Here is a 21,280-nt window from a genome sequence, read left to right as displayed (position 1 = left end):
AACTTATGCTGTCCTCGCAGTGTTGTCATAAGCATCAGCATTCTTTAGAGCACTGAATCTCTCCAAGAAGGGGCGCATCTTTATGGAACAACCACCGACCCAGCAAGTGACGAATGGTGGTCAGAGCCACCACATCTCGTAGAAACTCGGTGTCCCGCCTTCCAATTTCATGCACGTACAAATGAATTTGCTGACAATTGCATATTAACATTTATTACATACTTCGAGCAATTTCTACGTGCAAATGACAATCATCATTCGTTGGTAACAGATACATTACTGCCTTTATAAAGTGATGCGTTACATTTCACGGTTACATACACCGCTGGTGACTGCTTTGAAGAACAATAAAAGTTTGAAACATCGATGTATTTTGTGTAAGCTGCAGATGAGTAGCTACCATATTAAAAGTACCAACCTTTATACATTGTTGGATTTTGTCTGCATTGATATCATTAGACCTCCATCATGAAGTAAAGGATGAACATTTGAAAACAGGTTTTTGTGTTTATATGTAGTGACTACCTACAGAAGACGAGAACGACTAGTCGTAACTGACTGGATCAAACACAGGAAGCAAGAACCAATTCATAGCTTGGGGGGGGGGGGGGGGGGGGGGGGGAGAGAAGGGACTGAAACAGGTTTGTAACTATCCGTGATGTTATTCCATCTGTACATTGAGCAACCTGTGTAGGAAACAACGAAGAAATTTTGGAAGAGAATGAAAGTACAGGGAAGAGAAATAGAAGCTTTGTTGTTTGCCAGTGCCATTGTAATTGTCGGATACAGATATGTACATGGAAGAACAGTGGAATGGAATGTATAGTGTCTTTGCAAAAAGAATACAAGATGAGTATCAATAAGAGTAAAACAATGGTAATTGAATGTAGTTGAATTAAATCAGATGTTGCTGAGGGGATTGAATTAAGAAATGTGACACTAGATTTGTTTTGCTATTTGGGCAGGAAAATAAGTAATAATGGCTGAAATATAGAGAATATTGCCACAGAAGCAGCTGAGTAGGACAGTCACTGTGGTGTAGCGGTTATGATACTAGACTGTTAAATGGAGGGTTGTGGGTTCAAAACTCATTTGAACTGTAAAATTTAAATTTCTATATTCAGTTCGAGTACATTCTAGAAGTATCCACAAATGTCAAGAATCATTGTACTGGAATGTTCTCTTAACTGTATACATACCGTATGTGTTCAGACCGGAGGCAGTTCGCTCTGCGCTGTTGTATGTGCAAGTGCTGAATAAACCTTCGTTGAGTGAAGTTAGTGTTCGTCATTCATCTACTTACACCTTTTTCTACATGATATTATTCTGGTGGAGATGCTGGGTAGCGGCGCACATCATCGACGACACAGTGGCTCCCATCAGGCCATGACATAGTCGCCGTTTACGTGGCTAAACCCGAGTTCCATCCATATTCAACAGATTTCAATCTATCAGGGACAGCAGAAGAAGAAGAAGAAGAAGAAGAAGACGAAGAAGACGACGACGTTACAATGACAGCAACTGAGTTCCAACCATATTCAGCAGATTGCAATCTATCGGAGACAGAAGAAGACGACGGCGTTACGATGACGGCAACTGTGTGCCACCTCCTTCCAGGTTCTCTGGTGATGATGGCCAAGATCCAAACAAGTGGTCGAAGTTATAAGAGTGTATAGCCAAATCTAGCAAATGGGATGACACCATGTGTTTGGCTAACTTATTTTTCTACTTGGAGGGCACTGCCAAGCAATGGTGTAAGAACGAGGAGAAGTTCACAAGCAGGAAAGTATTCTAGGCGGAACTGCGCCAGTATTTCGGCTACACACGACGACAGAAGTGCAAGGCTGAAGATTAATTAAAGTGCAGGGCACAGCATCCAGGAGAAACTACAGCATCCTACATTCAAGATGTCTTGGAACTGTGTAAAACAGTGGATCCTAGAGTGAAGGAGGAAGATAAGGTTGCGCATCTTCATGAAGGGTGTTACTGAGGACATGTATAAAGCCGTACTCCTGAAGGAGGTTTCGACAGCAGAAGACTTCATAAAATGGTGCCAGTATATTGAGACAATGCATCAAAAAAGATTTACATGCAAGAAGTTTGAACAGATTCCAAATGTCGAATCTATGTCTATGATGGAGGAAACAACTGATTACACAAGTGTTCATCAGATAGTGAGAGAGGAAGTTCAGAAGGCACTTGGATTGCATGGAGAGCAAAAAAACTGAGACACCACAAGAGGTCATAAGAGAGGAAGTGGAACAGACATTGAACCCAATCTCTTGTCTTTCATTTCCCTTTAAAACATTGAAAAAGTCGAGACCCAGGTGAAGTTACATTCCTACAATGCCACATGAGGAACCTGTTTGGGCACCAAGGAAGACTGATATCTTGAGGACCCAGTACAACCAACCAGTATGTTTCCAGTGCAGATGACCGGGACATGTGGTGTGCTGTTGTCGAGAAAGGCATCAGATATTTGATGACGCCTGCACCTGAACACAGCAGACTGATCTTAGACAACACCAACTTGGGGACGATGAAGATGAACAAGAAGATGTGGGTGCAGGACGACATAGATCACCATTGCTGCAAGCTTGCCGCTGGAGAAGACGCTCCCCAACATGCCAATCGAGGTCTCAATCCCCATTTAGAAGCTCCAACCAATCACCTTGGCACTGCAACATGGAAAATTAAAGGGTGCGACCTTCCTTGGAGGTGAGGCCACCGAATAGAAAAATCCTCCGCCATGTATCACTACAAAAACGATAGGAAACTATGTCAATATCCTCATGGATGGCTGACCAGCCCAAGATCTTGTGTACTCTGGAGCATCATATTCAGTCATTTCGGAGAAGTACTATTGCCAGTTGCAGCAAATCATATTCGTCGACAACAAAACATCACTGCTGAAAGTGGCTAATGGTAAGTATGTAAAACCTACAGGAAGATATCATTTGTGTGCGTATAAGTGCCCATAAACAGTCCTTAGAATTCATTGTCTTAAAAGAGTGTAGTCATGACATCATTCTCGGATGGGACTTTTTGAAAGCTTCTCAGGCATTTACAGATTGTGGCCACTTGAAGATTATGCTAGACGAGATGAGAGACTGTGGATAGGAAGATGCACATCCAAGTGTGTGGAGATTGTGTTGGATGAAGTGATCATTCCTGCAGTCAGCACTAGAAAGATAACTGTCACGTGTCATGCCATGCATCAACCCATGGATCTTGTAGGGGAATGTAAGAGAAGCATACCACTGAAGAATAATTTGGTCATCCCAGCTCCTGTCGTCTCATTCAAGAACGGATTGGGTGAATTGCGGATAGTTAACTGTCGCCGAGAACCGGAGATTCTTCCAAGACGCATGTGCATAGCAAACGCTGAGCTGTTAATTGCAGAACAGCTGAACATCATAGAGACCTCCCATGCCGAGTCTGTGGGCGAAATGGCGCTACCACTATGAGACAAGACCTAGCTCGACCATCACCAGATCTCACTAAGGAACAACAGAAGAAGCTACTTGCCATTCTTCAAGAGTTCTCTGAATGCTTCAATCCACAGATGAAGAGCAAATTAGACAAATCGATGGTGAAGCACTGGATTAGCACAGGAGACCATCAACCAATAAACCAGAGAGCGTACCATCTGTCAGCAATGAAACATCGAACAATTCGCGATGAGTTAGAGAAAATGATGAAGAATGACATCATTCAGCCTTCGTAGAGCCCATGGTCGTCAACAGTGGTTCTCGTCAGGAATAAGGATGGCAGTTGGCGCTTTCGTGTTGATTACAGGAAGCTTCATAAGATAACTAAAAAGGACGTTTACCCCTTTCCATGAATTGACGATAAAATAGATTGTCTGAAGGGGGCTAAGTTTTTCTCAACCATTGACATGGACTCTGGATACTGGCAAATCGAAGAAGATGAGGCTGATCGTGACAAAACTGCATTCATCACCCCTTAGGGCCTGTGTGAGTTTAAGGTAATGCTGTCTGGCTTGTGTAATGCACCAGCAAGTTTAGAACGGATGATGGATAATCTTCTAATTCACCTAGAGTGGACGATGTGTCTGTTATTTAGATGACATTATAGTGTTCTCAGAGACATCTGATGGAACACGTAACAAGACTGAGGGCCGCTCTTAAGTGTCTCCAACAAGGTGGACTGAAACTTATTCCAAGATAGTGTCTCTTTTGAGCAAAAGAAATCAATATTCTTAGATACATTGTGTCAAACGAAGGTGTGCGGCCAGGCCCAGAAAAAGTGAGATCCAAACGGAATTTCCTATTCCTAAAAGTATTAGAGAGACATGAGGCTTCCTCGGATTATATTCTGATTACTTTTGTTTTATCAATGGCTTTAAAGCCAGGCCACTCCAAGAGTTGTTAAAAGCCGATGCTAAAAATATCTGGGGTGGTGCTTAACAAGTTTCTTTCGATGTGCTGCGAAAAGCTCCGATGACTGACTCTGTACTTGGTCTGTATGATGAGAGAACAGCTACAGAACTACACATAGATGCCATTGGGTATGGGATCGGTGCTGTTCTGGTGCAAATTTTGGATGGAAGGGAGAAGTTTATAGCCTATGCTTCTAGGACACTTACAAAAGTCGAGAGAAACTATGCAACTACAGAAGAGAATGTCTTGCTGTGACCTGGGCCATGTGCAAATATCAACAGTATCTCAATGGAAGGCCATTCACAGTTGTTACACACCATCATTCACTTTGTTGGTTGACAGGTCTTCAGGCTCCAACAGGATGACTCGCCAGCTGAGCACTACATCTCCAATACCATAGTGTACAAAGTGAAAGAAAACACCAAGATGCCAACTGTCTCTCAAGAAACCCTGTGCAAAACCATCAAGACTTTGATGAAGATAGCGACTGCCTCGCTGCACTCCAGGATCTCTGCTGATCAGGAGGACACCACGATATCTCAAATTATACTTGCCTGAAATTGGTCAGAGGGTGTGAAAGGACAATTTAAGGTAGTTAATGAATTACTTTGCAAGAAAAACTTTGATCCGTGTGGAAAGAGGTGGCTACCAGTGATTCCTAAACACATGCACTTGGATGTTCTACAGAATTTCCATGACGCACCTGAGGGCAGACATTTACGATTTATTAAGACATACAATAGGATCCGCAAGAGATTTTTCTGGCCAGGTTTATTTAGGAGTGTCCGTCACTATGTGTCGCACTGTCGAGAGTGGCAGAGGAGAAAGGCAGTTCCTCAGAAACCACCTGACTGACTCTACCAATTCCACCAGCCGAAATGCCTTTCCAGCGTGTTGGGATTGACCTCCTTGGACTATTTCAAACATCTGCTAGTGGCAACAGATGATTATTGTTTGCACTGATTATCTGACAACTATGCCATTACAAAAGCCGTGAAAACAGCCGAAGCATTGGAGGTAGCCAAATTCATCGTGGAAGACATTGTAGCAAAACAAGGTGCCCCAAGGTCATTAATTACCGATCGAGGGAAAGTTTTTCAATCAAATCTTGTGACAGAGAGAAACCGTTGGTGCAACATTACTCATCACGTGATGACTGCCTACCATCTGCAAAATAACGGGCTTACTGAACATCTTAATAAGACATTGGCTGACATGCTATCAATGTTCATCAGTGTTTAGCAGAGCAACTGGGATGAGGTGCTACCTTTCGTTATGTTTGCCTACAACACCGCCAAACAAGACACCACAGGATTTACACCATTTTTCCTGGTGCAAGGGTGTGAGGCAACTACGACAATGGACAGTGTTTCCGTTACATCCTGATGACGTGGACGATAACTACATCAGCCAAGTGTTAACCAGAGCTGAGGAATCTCAGCAGTTAGCTCAACTTCGCACGCTGCAGGCTCAAGAAAATGATTGTAGAAGGTATGACGCGAGCCACAGCCCTCTTGTCTATCGGCCTGGTGGCCTCGTCTGGATCTTCACTCCTGTTCGGAAGGTTGGTCTCTCTGAGAAGCTCCTCAGGCAGTACATTGGACCTTATAAGGTTGTAAAACAGTTGTCTGATGTTACTTATGAAGTTGAAAATTTCGACCCCGACACAAGATGACGAAAGATCAGAGATATGGTCCATGTCCTTCGAATGAAGCCCTATAAGGATCCTGCAACCCAGGGTAAATTCGAAGGTCCATTGACAGGCAACAAGTGGAAATGTGGACAAAAAGCGTAGTCGCATAGGAAGTTCTAAGAAGATCACCACCAGGGCGAGAATCGGTCATCGGGAGTTGGACTATGCAGAGGACCGATGACCCGTTCCCAGACTAGGAGAATGTAACACCAAGACGCTGTTCTCATAAGGAGGGAGCAATGTCGCAGAAGAAGCTGAGTAGCTCAGTCACCGTGGTGTAGTGGTTATGATACTAGACTGTTGCATAGAGGGTCGTGAGTTCAAAACTCACCTGAACTGTAAAATTTTAATTTCTATATTTGGTTCGAGTACATTCTAGAAGTATCCACAAATGTGAAGAATCATTGTACTGGAATGTTCTATAACTGTATACATACCGTATGTGTTCTGGCCGGAGCAGTTCACTCCGCGCTGTTGTATGTGCAAGTGCTGAATTAACCTTCGTTAAGTGAAGTTAGTGTTTGTAATTCATCTAATTACACCTTCTTCTACATGACTATATAAAATGTGGACTGACGATAGCAAGACAGAATATCTGAAAAAAAGAAGTGTTTGGAAGTTTTTACTGAAAGTCTAGTGGAGTCTGTTATATATGGAAGTGAAACAACAATAAGCAGCACAGATAAGAAGAAAGTGGAAGCTTTTGAAATATTGTAGTACAGAAGAATGCTGAAGAATAGAAGGTTAGATTGAGTAATTAATGAAGACACACCTATAAAATTGTGGAGCAGACACAACTTGTCTGAAAGAAAGACTAAGGTGATAGGATATGCCCTGATGCATCTAGTGGGAACAGTTAGAGAGAGAGAGAGAGAGAGAGAGAGAGAGAGAGAGAGAGAGAGAGAGAGAGTGAGTGTTATTAGCGTTATTATTATTCCAAGGTGAAAAGACTTACACAGACTAGGCTAGCATAGAGAGCAGCATCAAACCCATCTTCAGACTGAAGACCTCGATAATGGTAACAGCAACCACCACCACCACCACCTCCTCCTCTTCCTCCTCCACCACTGTTTCATAGTTGGAAAAAAAAAATTAAAAAAAAATGGATGTAACGCGCAAATCCATTGGTTTGTGGATAGCATCATTTTATGGGAGAGAAGGCATTTTCCCAGTAATCTGTGTCTTTAGCAATAATTCTCATCTCTTGTTCAGTTTTCATACGAACTGTGTGAGGTGCCACTTGATTGTTTTACAAGAAGTGCTCAAAGAGCTGCCTGTCCTACCAAACCAGTTAATGCAAATGCTGGGATTGCATTAACGACAAAATTGACCCCTCCTCCCCATTCTGGTCCAGGCTTGTAAGTTTGTTCTCTGCATTTAATGACATTGTTAACTTCTAATCTTCCTCCTTCCATCAGAGTAATCATTACCATTCTTGATTTAATAAAAGATTTCAGCAAAGAAAAAAATGTTTACTTTACAAACACATTTATGAGGTTATTCTTCAGAATGTCATCACTCTGAACAGAATATTTTGTAATAAGTATTAGCACATTAAGTGAAACTAACTCAACTGATAAGAAAGAAAATTAAGTAAATGATTTAAAGAGTTTCCAATAGTTTTATGATTGTGAGGGTAACATTCACATCCAGGTCTGTCACTGTATATGACCCCTGGTAATGCTTATTTTGCCCTTTTTTTTGGTGACAAGGTTTCTTCTTCTTCTTCTTCCTCCTCCTCCTCCTCCTCCTCCTCCTCCTCCTCCTGATCACCTGGTACTGGCAGAAGTAAAGCTGTGAGCACAGGTTGCGAGTTGTGCTTGGGTAGCTCAGTTGGTAGAGCACTTGCTTGCCCACAAAAGGCAAAGGTCCTGAGTTCGAGTCACGGTCTGGACACACAGTTTTGATCTACCAGGAAGCAAAAACTGATTTGACATTAGATGTTAGATGGCCAGAATCTGGCTGTAACCACATGATCTACATTTATAGACAAAATATCCACAAGTGTAGCTTTTGCTTCTTCATCTAAAAACAAAAATGAGCTTTCATATCTTCAAACATTGTCATTACACAGTCATATTGCAGCAGGCCATCAAATATCAAATTCCATGAGTTAACAAATTTATTAGGGACAGAAGGAGCTGCATAATTCATATCATGTATTCACCTCAGACCATTTCGTAAGAAAATGGCAGGACATGTATACAGCGTCATTCCATGCCAAGTGGCCTAAATTTAAATTAGGTCCCCACTCAGCCCTCTCCAGTTTTGATGAAATTTTTACAGGATGTATGTATGTCTGTATGAGGGGACATCAAGCCATGCCAAATTACACCTTGATAAGTAGATTGGTGCAGCCATTAACTGTGCTTTTGTTAAGCTTAGTTTTTTTTTCCATTTTGCAACAGATACCAATAAAACACAAAGTTTGTTTTATTGTTGACCATGAGTTAAGAATACTCAATTGTTGTAACTCTATGATTCCGTTCAACTTCTTAGATACAACAGTGTAATTACTGAACCTGTGCTCAATGTGCAGCAGATTTATCACACTTTGCTATCAAAGCAGCTCACAAATTATGTTGTGACAAATTTGGATCATGTTTTGGCAGCTTGTTTCATATAAGAGAATGACTTTCTGGTGATGATTTCTTCCTCATTTGCAGCCAACCGACATGTCATAAAGCTGTTCACATAATTACCAAGTTATCCTAGATTAAAAAAAATAAAAAAAGTAGGAAAAGACAGATAGCTATTTACCGAAAAGAAGACACGTCAAGTTGCAGACAGACATAATCAAAAGACACTTACATGTAGCATTTGGCCACAGCCTTCTTCAGTAAAAGGGAGACACACACTCACACACAAGCAAGCAAGCGCGCGTGCGCGCTCACACACACACACTCTCTCTCTCTCTCTCTCTCTCTCTCTCTCTCTCTCTCTCTCTGACAAACCCGTCATTCTCTAGATATTTATTTTGCCAATTTTCTGTTAGAAATTATAACAAAAATGAAATGAACTGTGTTGGTTGTGAAGTATCAAAATAAACATTGTTTCCATGTATCCATGGAAATACCTTTCAAATTATGAAACAGTTGTCACAGAAATATGTGTAATGTTCAAATGTGTAAGTATAGGATCTGTGTTAAGAAACATGATCCTGTAAAGTCTCTGTATGCTGGGCGCAGCTGCTTCACGTGTCTACGCGATTTTGTAAACATGTTTGCAGCAATGCCTATTCATAGCTCTATAGACTGCTAATGTTTTCACCTACATCCATTTATGCTCCACAGTTGGAAAGGTGTCAAAAGCATTGTCAGGTGTCGGGGATTATCTTAAATTGACTCAACTGTACAAGTGTCATAGTACTAATGAATAAATGTATTGAAACTTCATGCATAATGCGGCAGTTTTTCACACATCTCAGTGTTTATGGCATCATATCTCTTGAATTATGTGCCGTACAATGGTGTACTTGGGTAGGTACATTCAGCAACATATGTAGGTAGCGTTTGTGAAATATGTTGTGAATAGAATTAGTAGTAAGGAGCAGTAAATTTAAACGTCAGGTGTGATGCAACAGTTTTTCATGCATCACAAATTTATGTCGTCTCTTCTGGACTGTGCGTGGTACCATGATAAAATGTTGTAGGTACATTCAGAGGCATATATGGATACTATGTGCAAAGTCTATTGAGAATAGAGTTAGTTGTAAAGAAGTAATAGAACTTAAATGTCATGCACAGTGCGGCAGTTTTTCACACACCTTGGTGTTTGATGTCATTTTTACTGAACAATGTTAGGTAGGTGGTTCTTAGCCACACAGCGATTATTGCTCGACAGTAAAGGATGGATGTAGTAAATATTGTTAAAATCGCTTGAGTGGTTTAGGAGGAGACTGGACACACACACACACACACACACACACACACAGGCACAGTTATCTATGTGCATCCATTTTTATAATATGTGTGGGTATAGATCATTGCCTTTCTTTTAGCATTGCTCATTACCTGAACAGCAGAGTGTTGATTTATGTAATGTACATTTGTCGTTTCAGTTTCTGCAAAAAGTTTATTGAGATACAGCTTACTGCTAATAATAAATATACACCTCACTTGGGAAATTTTAGGAGTTCGAATATCTGGTACAGTTACTGCTCTTCATTTATATTTTTGTCACTGTTGTAGTTCGTATTACAAAATTGCATAATGGTTTTGGCGTGTGATTATACTTACAGGACTTGGTCAACTGTAACTGCACGGGCTGGATCAGATACAGGTTGGCCTGATGTGTCTGGAGCAGGCAGTGGTGGGGATGGCAGCATTCAGCCCGGAGGTGACAGTAAAGACCCATGGCCAGCAGTTACTACCAGTGCAGCAGCTGCATTCACAGACCTTGTACCAGAATTTGAACCAGGAAAGCCATGGAAGGCAAGAATCATAAATCATTTTGTTTCCTTTATTTATTTCCTTTGTACATAGGAAGAGCAGGATGGTTAAGCTTAAACATTTTCTTCAGTTTTACTTACCTTCCCATACTTGCTACACTCAAATCTTTGTGTATAATTTGCAGCTTTTCCATGCTAAAGGTTTTGTTCTTTTTGCTGCGCACTTTGTTCCATTGGTGAAGACTGCATGTTCCATTAGTGGATACAATGACTGCACACAGTGATTGATTACATCTCTCTCTGCAAGCTGTTATTTATACAGTTGATACTTGTGGGAAAAATATGTAGAAACCACCTTATTAGTCATAGATATTTGTTGAAAATTTTTCTTACAATTCTGAAATAATTTTTCTTCACTTATTTTGCATCCTAAAGTATTTCTCTGAACTCCGATGTCTGTTAAACGTGAGTACTGCTCCACTCCTTCCTCCTACTGCTCAGTAGGCCTAAACATTCTCAAAATGTTTTTGCAAGTGTTTCGTAAACAGACTCCTATACAGATAGACGATAATTTTTCAATATCACACCAATGAATCACAACTTTCTTTTGATGAGAGGTCCTCAGCAGTGGGATAATTTTTTGAAACCATTTATATGGTGACGTAGGTTAAGGGCACTGGTATCACACCCTGCAGCCATTCGCCTTGGTGGGCCTTTGTATGTGAGTAATCAACACAGAAAAACAGTCCAGAATTTTGAGTGGTGCTCTAGAGCTTTAAAAAGTAAGGATCAACACACTGTTTGTGTAAGTAAGGGTTAAGGTACAAGCCTCATGTGCAGAAGGTTGCGGGTTCAAATCTGTTCAGGTGCTTTGAATTTTTTATGTTAAAATCTATTTTAAAATAACTTTGGTCATTATTATTAATCAATTAATTGATGAAAAAGTAATTTTTTAGTTCTGTTCATTTGTCACATCATTTTAATCATTGTATTGATTTTCCATGTGCTCTCATTTTTCTTCGTATAATTTTTTTCTTACTTAGAACGTTTGTTCATGTGATGTCTATTATTTTTGTGTGTTAACTTTGATGTAAGTTCTTCCTTTTTATCATCCTATATTTCCATTCATGTTACCACAATCATTAAACAATTCCTAATTTTGTTTGACTTTCATTTTACCCATAATCCCCTCTTTCATTTGAATTTTCATCTGTGTTATTTTGTCCACAGTACAATAATAATTTAGGTCCTAAATGTTTGTATTGTGACTACCATCCAAAAAAGGAAAAATAAATTTTTGACACCAATGCACTGTCAATATAAATACAGTGAAATCCTGCTTTTACACTTCTCAAGGGGCTTCAAAAAATGGTGTAAAATTCAGGAAAATGTAAAATGTGAAAATAACATTCTAAGCGGTAAAAGTTGTGTATAGTATCCCCCTTGCATTTTCACACTTTATGTAAGATTTATGCACATAATATGCATCAAAACTCTCCTCAGGGACTTGTCTATCACCTAAAAAACAGGCTGTCTGAATTTTGTATTATGTTTAGCCACGGATGTAAGTGGAACTGGTAACGGCCTGGGAAGTAGAAATGTCAGGCTTAAATTCATACATCATAATCGATGCTTTTGAAAAGCCTGTGACTGTCATTCTTTATTTAAATAATGGAACACTGCACTAGTTAAGTATTTTTTCTTGCTTAGAACAATGCATTTCAAAAATTTATTCTCGTTGTGAAGTGCAAATATTTACATATTTTGTGTGGCGTTTGCATATATGTTGTTCTGCGTCTCTTGTGCTACAGCCGTCTTTTTGAGGCTATAAGAAACCACATACACGCAAACTATCACTCGCATTCTTTGTTTGTGAAACACAAACGAAAAATGCTTACATAAATACGAGGTATGTCCACAAAGTAAGTTCCGTTTGGTTATATAAAACAAATGTGTACAGATACAGGAAAAATATTTATTGTACAAAAATCTACAACTGTTAAACTACTTTTCTACATAGCTTCAAAAATTTTGTCGGCACTTGTCATAGCATGGCAGAAGTTGTTGTATGCCTTCTTCATAGAAGGTTGCCGCCTGTGTATTCAACCTTGTGTTGATCACCAAGGACAGATTTTAGATGTAAGAAGAGATGAAAGTTACTAGGAGCGAGGTCCTGGCTGTACAGAGGATGATCAAACGCGTCCCAGTGAAATTCCCATAAGAGTTGTTTGGTCACATTTGCCGTGTGAGGTCAGGCATTATTGTAGAAAAAAACACCACCTTTTGACAGTAATACTTATTCTGTACTGCGCGGCGCAATTTCTTAATGGTCTCGCAGTAACCACGTGCGTTGATTGTTTGCCCTCGTGGTGAGAAATCAATCAGCAAAATGCCTTTTCTGTCCCAAAAAACGGTGCATGTGACTTATCGAGGTGTCCAGATTTGCTTAGGCTTAACCTTCGTCGGGGATGAAGTGCACCACCATACCATTGATTGCCCCCTCCCCCCTCCTCCCCCCAGCGGTGTCGTACGATCCCATGTGACTATCCGAAACCATCGCCTTCTTCATTGTAGTGTTTCAAAAATTGAAGTGCACTGCCTATCCATTGTTTTTTGTGTTGTTCAGTAAGAATTTTGGGTACCCAATGTGAGCAAAGTTTTCGAAATGTCAGTTTTTCAGTAACAGTTTCATGAATTAGTGATCGTGAGATTTGCGGAACTTCCCTAGCAAGGGCACTAAGTGTAAACTTAATGGTTGTGCTTAATCTTCTCTTCAATTGTGTGAACCAGCTCATCAGTAACCACAGAGAGGCGTCCACTTTGTTCTCATCATGCACTTGATCTCCTCCTTCATTGAACATGCTGACCCATCTTCTAATCATTGAATCACTTATGCAGAGTTGCCGATGAATATCCTTTGGTTTTAACTTTCTTTGCTTTTAGAAAACAAAACACAAATCTGATTTCACACGCGGCGGCGTTTTCAATTATGGCTGACATGATAAAGAAGCACTATGTCAGCAGCAGCGGTCTGAAAATGGTGTACATGTCGTCTCCTTGAGTCAGAGTAATTGCCACGCTTGCTCGGAACTGCGATCGTAGCGCTGCCGTGGATAGAAATAGAAACGGAACTTACTTTGTGGACGACCCTCGTATTTGCAATTAACAGCAAGAATAAATTCTCAAAATGTGTCCTGCTGACTGAAAAACTACATGACTGGTGCTCTGTTTAATAAACCAGAAACATTTGAGTGATGCAAAGAAAGCAAAGGCGTCAACTATCGCAACAAGTGGCCCAGCAATGAGTAAACACTACAGGAAGTTGAATGCCATGTCAGCATCATTTTACACAAGTTGTCAGTATTTTCTCCATGATCTTCTTTTCGTAAAGTGTAAATTGCCGGACAATTATAAATTTGTTAATGTAAAACCAAGTGCAAATTAAGATTTTGGACATAAGAAATTTGACGGGAGCAATCAAAAATGCCATAAACTGTGGGAAAATGTTAATTCTGGGAATGTAAAAGTGGAGTTATGCTGTAGATTATTTCATCTTTTGTTTTTTGACTGACAGAACGCGAGTTTCAAATGTTTAAATACTATGATAGATAAAAATAATTAAATTGACATGCAAAAAGATTGCAATTGAAAACATTAATGTGGTGATCAAAATGATGTGACAAAGTAATTAATATAAGAAAATCACATTTCAATCAGTTAATTGAATAAAAATAATGATCAGTCATTTTGATAAAGGTTTAAAAACCAATCATTTCAAAGGATCTGATGATTTTTGACCCCAAAACCTTTAAATTGTGAGACCTGTACCATAGCCAATATACTACACAACTATCCTGTATAACATACCTTTTTAAGGCTGTGCACCACCAAGTGAAACTCCAAAATTCTTCGATTACTTGCAATAAGACGCTACCAGGGCAAATGGCTGCAGGGTGTGACACCTGCGACCTTAACCTACATCGCTGTATAGATGGTTTCAAAAAGTCTATCCCACCACTGGGGACCTCTCGTTGTTGGTGTAAGTGATCAGTCCATCACATCGCCCATATGTCTTTTTTTCTCTCTAAAGTTTTGTAATCGCAAACTTGTGACTCGTGAATCCTGTAATTGAAGGTTACTGTGTTCATTTTTAGTGTAATGCGCACATCTATATAATTTATCTCATTTAGTGTCAGACACAAAGATATGGTATTTAATATAGTTTCTGGATTGCAACATCATTTCCTTCACATAACAATCAGACAAGTCGAATTGAGTAATGTCTTACCAATCGTGTGAATACGATAAGAGTGTTGCAGATAGTCTGTTCCAAGCATGAAAGATACCTTTTGCAAACATTGACCTTCTGTCAGCCCTCCATAAATATTGCATTTCTAACCTATTTTCTTATATTTAAACACTTCTTGATTATTACTTAAAAGTAGCTACAACAAAGCTGATAGCACCAACTTGAGCTGTGGATAGCAGTGATTGAATAGGTATTACTAAACGTTCACTGACTACCTGCGTAAAGAAAATTTTTCACTGCACCTCTTGTGCCAGTAAGGGTATAACATACTTGTCCTCCTTCAATGTAGTACAACATGGTAAAGTTATTTATATGCAGAAAATAAAGCTAAGACAAACTATCTCTTGTAAAACAGTTCATATGGATATAATTTCTGTAAAATACAATTTGTTAGCAAAGGCACCATTTTCAAATTTTGAGGCAGAATTTGCACATATATTCATGATTATCCCAAATCACAAATTTTTCAGGTTCCTAGTAATCCCTTACGTAGCATTTATCACTGAAGAACTGAACATCTCTAAGTCAAGTGTTCAAGGCATTCTCAAGAATGTTTTGAAGAAAAGAAAAATGTGTGCAAAGTTTGTCCTGCTCTTCTTAATTCTCAAACTAAAATGCCAACACATGGATGCCATCTGCACCTTGATTGAAATGAAAAAGTGGACGATTAGACCTGAAAAAAATTGTAACTGGTGACAAGACTTGTGTTGCCAGTATAACCTAGTACAAAGTGCAGAATGGGTCTCTGATGACTCACCAAAACTGAAGAAGACAAAATGAAGACAATGCTCACTGTCGTCTCTGGTGCTTACAAAATTATCCACAGGGAATTTGTTCTCAGCTGCGTCACTGTAAATTCCTGACTGAAGTATTGAATGCATAGAGCTCAATTAGAGATGAAAGACGATCACTCCTGCAGAGTTATGTGATGTGGATCATAAATTCTGAGACTTGGTGATATTAAAGTCATTATCGAAGTTTTTGGATTATGCGAAGATGTGGCCAGATCTGTACAGAATCCAGATCTTAATGCAGCTGGACAGATGATGTTTTTAAAAGCAGCTCTTGCAAATTTTAGGACTTCAGAAGCGTTTGATAAGCTTTTAGAGAAAACCACAGATTATTTTAAGAACCTAAATCTGAAAGATCCAGATTTCTCTCACCCAAGAAAAAATCAATAACATTGAAGCACACAGAAACGTCTTCTCTTCCTGAGGAATTATTTCATGAACAGAGATTTAAGAAATTTGTTTTTGAAGTTCTTGATCTATTTTGAATGAAATTGATCAAAAATTCTATGAAGAGGATCTAAAGAGACTAACTAGTTTTGAACAGAGACTTGTTACATTCCTCCAAACAAATCCTCCATCTGCACAATATTTGGAAGAGAGACACAGTGCACATTGTAACTTGTACAACCTTCATGCACAGCTCGAAATGCTGTGGACCATGAAGATAATTGCACAATCATGAAATGTATCCACTATTTGAGACAACATACTGCTGAATGTGGTAGGTTTATAAAGAATGGTTTTAGAAAATCATTCGCCTGATTATTCTGATTATGATCTATCATTAGCATCCTCTGAGAGGTCATTTGCTGTCTTGTGATGAATTAAAACTTGCCTCAGATTTGTAACTATGACAGAGTCAAGACTCACCCAAATACTCCTTCATGTTCATCAAGAGAAGCCTATGAAAATCAGTTCTGTGGATGTCAGGAAAGAATTTTGTCACCCAGATGATGGGAAGGAAAACTTAGGTCCAGAAAAAGTAAAATCTTTGGAGTCCAAAAAGAAACAAAAAAGAAGCCCTCCCATTTTTCAAAGAAATAACATTTTTCTTTTTTTCCATTAAGATGCAATGCACAGTGTCTCTTTATAATAATAATAATAATAATAATAATAATAATAATAATAATAATGTTATTGTTATTACTTCTTCACTGTGGTCTACACTCAGTCTGCTCTGTTCATAGGTGGCCACAGAGAAAGGTGTAAGTAATGTATTCCCAGCTATGAGATGCCTTTTGCAAAGTCAAAGGAACAAAATGGTTACTAAGAAGCAGGACCTGTAAAATAGAACAAACATTTACGACGTTTAATATTGATGAATTACTTTTGGCCATAGAACGACACAGTAGTATCTGCCTATCATCATCGCACACTATAAAGATACATATTTCGTCCATGGTTTTGTTGAAAGATGTATGAATCACATTAGGTCATATCAGTGAATAGCTTTGCTTTGCCTCCCTCCTAAAACGTAGTTTGCTTTCCACAAGTAGTTTGTATATGGTGTAGTGTTGTTTTGCAAGAAAGTAAACACAGTTCTGATAAACAAAAGTAACCTGTTCTTGTTTGCAAAGGAGGATGTGGATTGAGAGAGGAAAGGTAAATCAAAATTAATCAACGAATGAAGTGTGGATATCTCTATTTAATATCTGGACACATTTTTGATCTCAGAATATGGCAGCAGTATATACATGCGCTGCATGGAATCAAAATGTTACAATGTCAAAGAAATGTAGTCGAAATTGCAAGAGTAAGTTCAGGCAGATATGAAAGGAACATATAGTATCCAGTAAAAGAATCTCTTCATGCTGCCGTAATGGATACTGGAAAGCGTTACCGTCTGTACCTCCTAATCACTGAACTTACCTACTGATCAAAATCTTCAGCGTTACATACGTTGTGTCACAAGGACTGTGGGGAAACACTTCTCAGTCTGTGTGGAACATTTTATGCTTAATTGCGCGCAATATTATGATACATTGTTAATAATTCCTTAAAGAATGGAAAATCCAGGATGGAATATAGCAGTATTTTGAAAGTAAAGTTGCTACTCACCATATAACGGAGATGCTGAGTCACAGATGGGCACCACAGAAAGACTGTCACAAATAAGCTTTCAGCCAGCAAGGCCTTTGCCAGAAAAACACACACACACACACACACACACACACACACACACGCGCGCGCGCGCAAAAGCAGCTCACACACATATGACTACAGTCTCTGGCAACTGAAGCCACACGTCGAGCAACAGCACTGATGCATGATGGGAATGGCGACTGGCTGACACTAAGGAGGAGGTTGAGGCAGGGAGGGGAAGGGATAATAGGATAGGGCCGGGGACAGTGAAGTGCTGCTGGGGAGTGTGCAGGGACGAAATGGAGAAAGGGTCTATGTGCAGTTAGGAGGTTAGATGGAGGGCAGGGAAGGAGGTGGAGGGGGTAGCAGGAAAGGAGATCAATAAAAACACTTGGTGCAATGGTGGAATGAGGCCTCTGTTGTGCTGGAATGGGAACAGAAAGGGGGCTGGATTGGTGAGGGCAATGACTAACGAAGGTTGAGAATAGGAGTTTCATAGGAACGTAGGATATATTGCAGGGAAAGTTCCCACCTGCGCAATTCAGAAAAACTGCTGTTGGCGGGAAGGATCGATACGGTGCAAGCTGTGAAGCTGCCATTCAAATGAAGGATGTGTTGGCTAGTATGCTCTGCAATAGGGTGGTCCACTTGTTCTTTGCCACAGTTTGTCGGTGACCATTCATGCGGGCAGACAGCTTGTTGGTTGTCATGCCCACGTAGAATGCAGTACCCTGGTTGCAGCTTAGCTTGTAATTCAGATGACTGGTTTCACAGGTAGCCATGCCTTTGATGGGACTGGTGGTGATTGTGACCAGACTGTGTACGTGGTGATGGGAGGATGTATGGGACAGGTCTTGCGTCTGGGTCTGTTACAGGGAGGTAGGGGGTTTGGAGCAGGGGTTGTGTAGGGATGGACAAGTGTATTCTGTAGGTTCAGTGGACAGAGGAGTACCAATATGGGAGGGTCGGGGAGGATAGTGGATAGGACATTTCTCATTTCAGGCACAGCAAGAGGTAGTCAAAATCCTGGCGGAGAATGTAATTCAGTTGCTTTAGTCCTGGGTGATAATAAGTTACAAGGGGAATGTTCCTCTGTGGCCGCACAGTGAGACGGACACTGTTGGGAGACTGGAAAGTGAAGGCATAGGAGATACATTTTTGTACAAGGTTGGGAGGATAATAATGGTCTGTGAAGGCTTCAGTTAGACGGTCGGAATATTTTGAGAGGGGCTGCTCATCAGTGTAGATGCGGCAACAACGGGTGGCTAGGCTGTACGGAAGGGACTTCTTGGTATGAAACGGTTGGTAGCTGTCGAACTGGAGGTATTGCTGGTGGTTAGTAGGTTTGATGTGACAGAGGTACTGATGTAACAATCTTTGAGGTGGAGGCCAACATCACTACACAACCCCTGCTCCCAGCGCTCTACCTCTTGTCTCATATCCCTGTAGTAGACGTAGATGCAAGACCTGTCCAATACATCCTCCCATCAACCTACTCCAGAGCAGTCACAAACATCACCTATCCCATCAATGTCTGTGTTGTGGACTGACAAGACAGCCAGTCCAAAGTGACGGGTAACCGAAAGGCACGCGTTTACACACGCTGGCTGGCATTAGGTCTGAAACAGGATACGTAATGAATGCTATAAAGAAAAGTACGTAGCTGCTGGAATACTTAACTTTAATCCATCATTTGTATACAGCATTCTTGATGATACAAGTGAGACTCTCTCTAGAAATGGTTAATGGTGCCTTGCTAGGTCGTAGCCATGGACTTAGCTGAAGGCTATTCTAACTATCTCTCGGCAAATGAGAGAAAGGCTTCGTCAGTGTAGTCGCTAGCAAAGTCGTCGTACAACTGGGGCGAGTCCTAGTACGTCTCTCTAGACCTGCCGTGTGGTGGCGCTCGGTCTGCAATTACTGACAGTGGCGACACGTGGGTCCGACATGTACTAATGGACCGCGGCCGATTTAAAGCTACCACCTAGCAAGTGTGGTGTCTGGCGGTGACACCACAGTCTGGGCTACCTGTGAAACCAGTCATGTGATCTACAAGCTAAGCTGTACCCACTTACCCATTGTACTGCTTTCTATGTGGGCACCACTTACCCATTGTACTGCTTTCTATGTGGGCACAACAACTAACAAGCTGTCTGTCTGCATGCCTGAATGGCCACTGACAAACTGTGGCCAAGACACAAGTGGACCACCCTGTTGCAGAGCATGCTGCCCAACACAACATCCTTCATTTCAGTGACTGCTTCACAGCCTGTGCCATATGGATGCTTCTCACCAACACCAGCTTCTCTGAATTGCGCAGGTGGGAACTTACCCTGCAATATATCCTATGTTCCTGTAAAACTCGTGTCCTCAACCTTGGTAAGTCATTGGCCTTAATAGTCCAGCCCCCTTCCTGTTCCCATTCCAGCACTACACAGGCCTCATTCCCCCAGTGTATTTCTCTCTCCCAGTGTATTTCTCTCTTTTTCCGCTACACCCTTTGCCTCTTTCTAACCTCCCGACTGCCCTTAGTACCCTGCCCTCTCTCCACATTGTCCCTGTGCACTCCCCAGCAGCACTTCACTGTCCTTGGCCCTACCCTACTATCCCTCCCCCTGCCCCAGCCTCCTCATTAGCCCCACCCAGTCGCCACTCCCATCATGCACTGCTTCTGCTGCTGCTGCTGCTGCTCCTCATGGTGTGGCTTCAGTTGCCAGAAAATGCAGTTGTATGTGTGAATTTGTGTGTGTGTGTGTGTGTGTGTTTGTGTTTGTGTTTGTGTTTGTTTTTGTTTTTCTGTGTCTGTCCATCTATTTTTGACGAAGGCCTTGCTGGCTGAAAGCTTAGTCTTTTTGTTGTGCCCATCTTTGACTCAGCATCTCCGCTATATGGTGAGTAGCAACTTTCCTTTCATAATATTGTTAATTTCTTAAAGGTTTAGAACTGGATTTGTCACGGTGGAAGTTAATTGACTACCCATACATATTGCAACATGTGTTTTCTGAAGCACTTACAGAATGAGAGTTTTCAACTTTGTTTTATGCATAGGTTTATTTATAGAGTTTATCTGTTGACTGTATATATTTAGACTTATTTTGTTTGTATTGTATTGTCTGGTGGATTGCATGCATCTCTTTAAAGTGTTTTTTTGTGTAAACAATAAGTGTTGTACTTTTGTAACAGGGTACTCCAATGAAAAGCATTGAGGATGATCCGAGTATCACACCAGGGTCCGTTGTGCGCTCTCCACTATCATTACCGGTAATAAAAGATGAAATTTTCACTGGAGGTAGCAAAACCTCTCCTACTGTCAGTTCATCAATGGATACGCCTGTACCACCTCTTAGCCTTTCCTCATCTACGTGGACTTTTAATCCTGCTCCACCAACGAGGTATGGCATTTATTTTGATCCTATTCTTTTTTTAAATCATAGTTTTGAAGTACTACAAATGCAGTTTTCTTATGATAGTATTGTATACTATGAGAAGCCACGTAAGAAAATAATGTTTAGAGTAATCTTTGTAGCAGTTAACTTGTCCTAATGAATTCTTTGTTTCAAAATCTGTTGTGGATGAAGAGTTTCTCCTCAAATGATATTTACTGCCTTCTCT

General features: G+C 40.5%; 1 protein-coding gene across 1 annotated transcript in view; it reads left to right on the top strand.

The window, feature by feature from the left end:
• The window catches only part of LOC126162448 (protein Gawky), a 294,019-nt gene that overhangs the window by 241,557 nt on the left and 31,182 nt on the right, over window positions 1-21,280 (top strand). The window contains exons 20-21 of the mRNA XM_049918963.1: window positions 10,337-10,529; window positions 20,852-21,060. Coding sequence (XP_049774920.1) covers window positions 10,337-10,529; window positions 20,852-21,060 — 402 coding nt within the window. The remainder of the gene's footprint in view (window positions 1-10,336; window positions 10,530-20,851; window positions 21,061-21,280) is intronic.

The sequence above is a fragment of the Schistocerca cancellata genome, chromosome 2 (assembly GCF_023864275.1).
Source record: "Schistocerca cancellata isolate TAMUIC-IGC-003103 chromosome 2, iqSchCanc2.1, whole genome shotgun sequence".
Lineage (NCBI taxonomy): Eukaryota > Metazoa > Arthropoda > Insecta > Orthoptera > Acrididae > Schistocerca > Schistocerca cancellata.
Note: the sequence above shows the minus strand (reverse complement) of the source record. Positions and strands in the feature narration are given on the sequence as shown.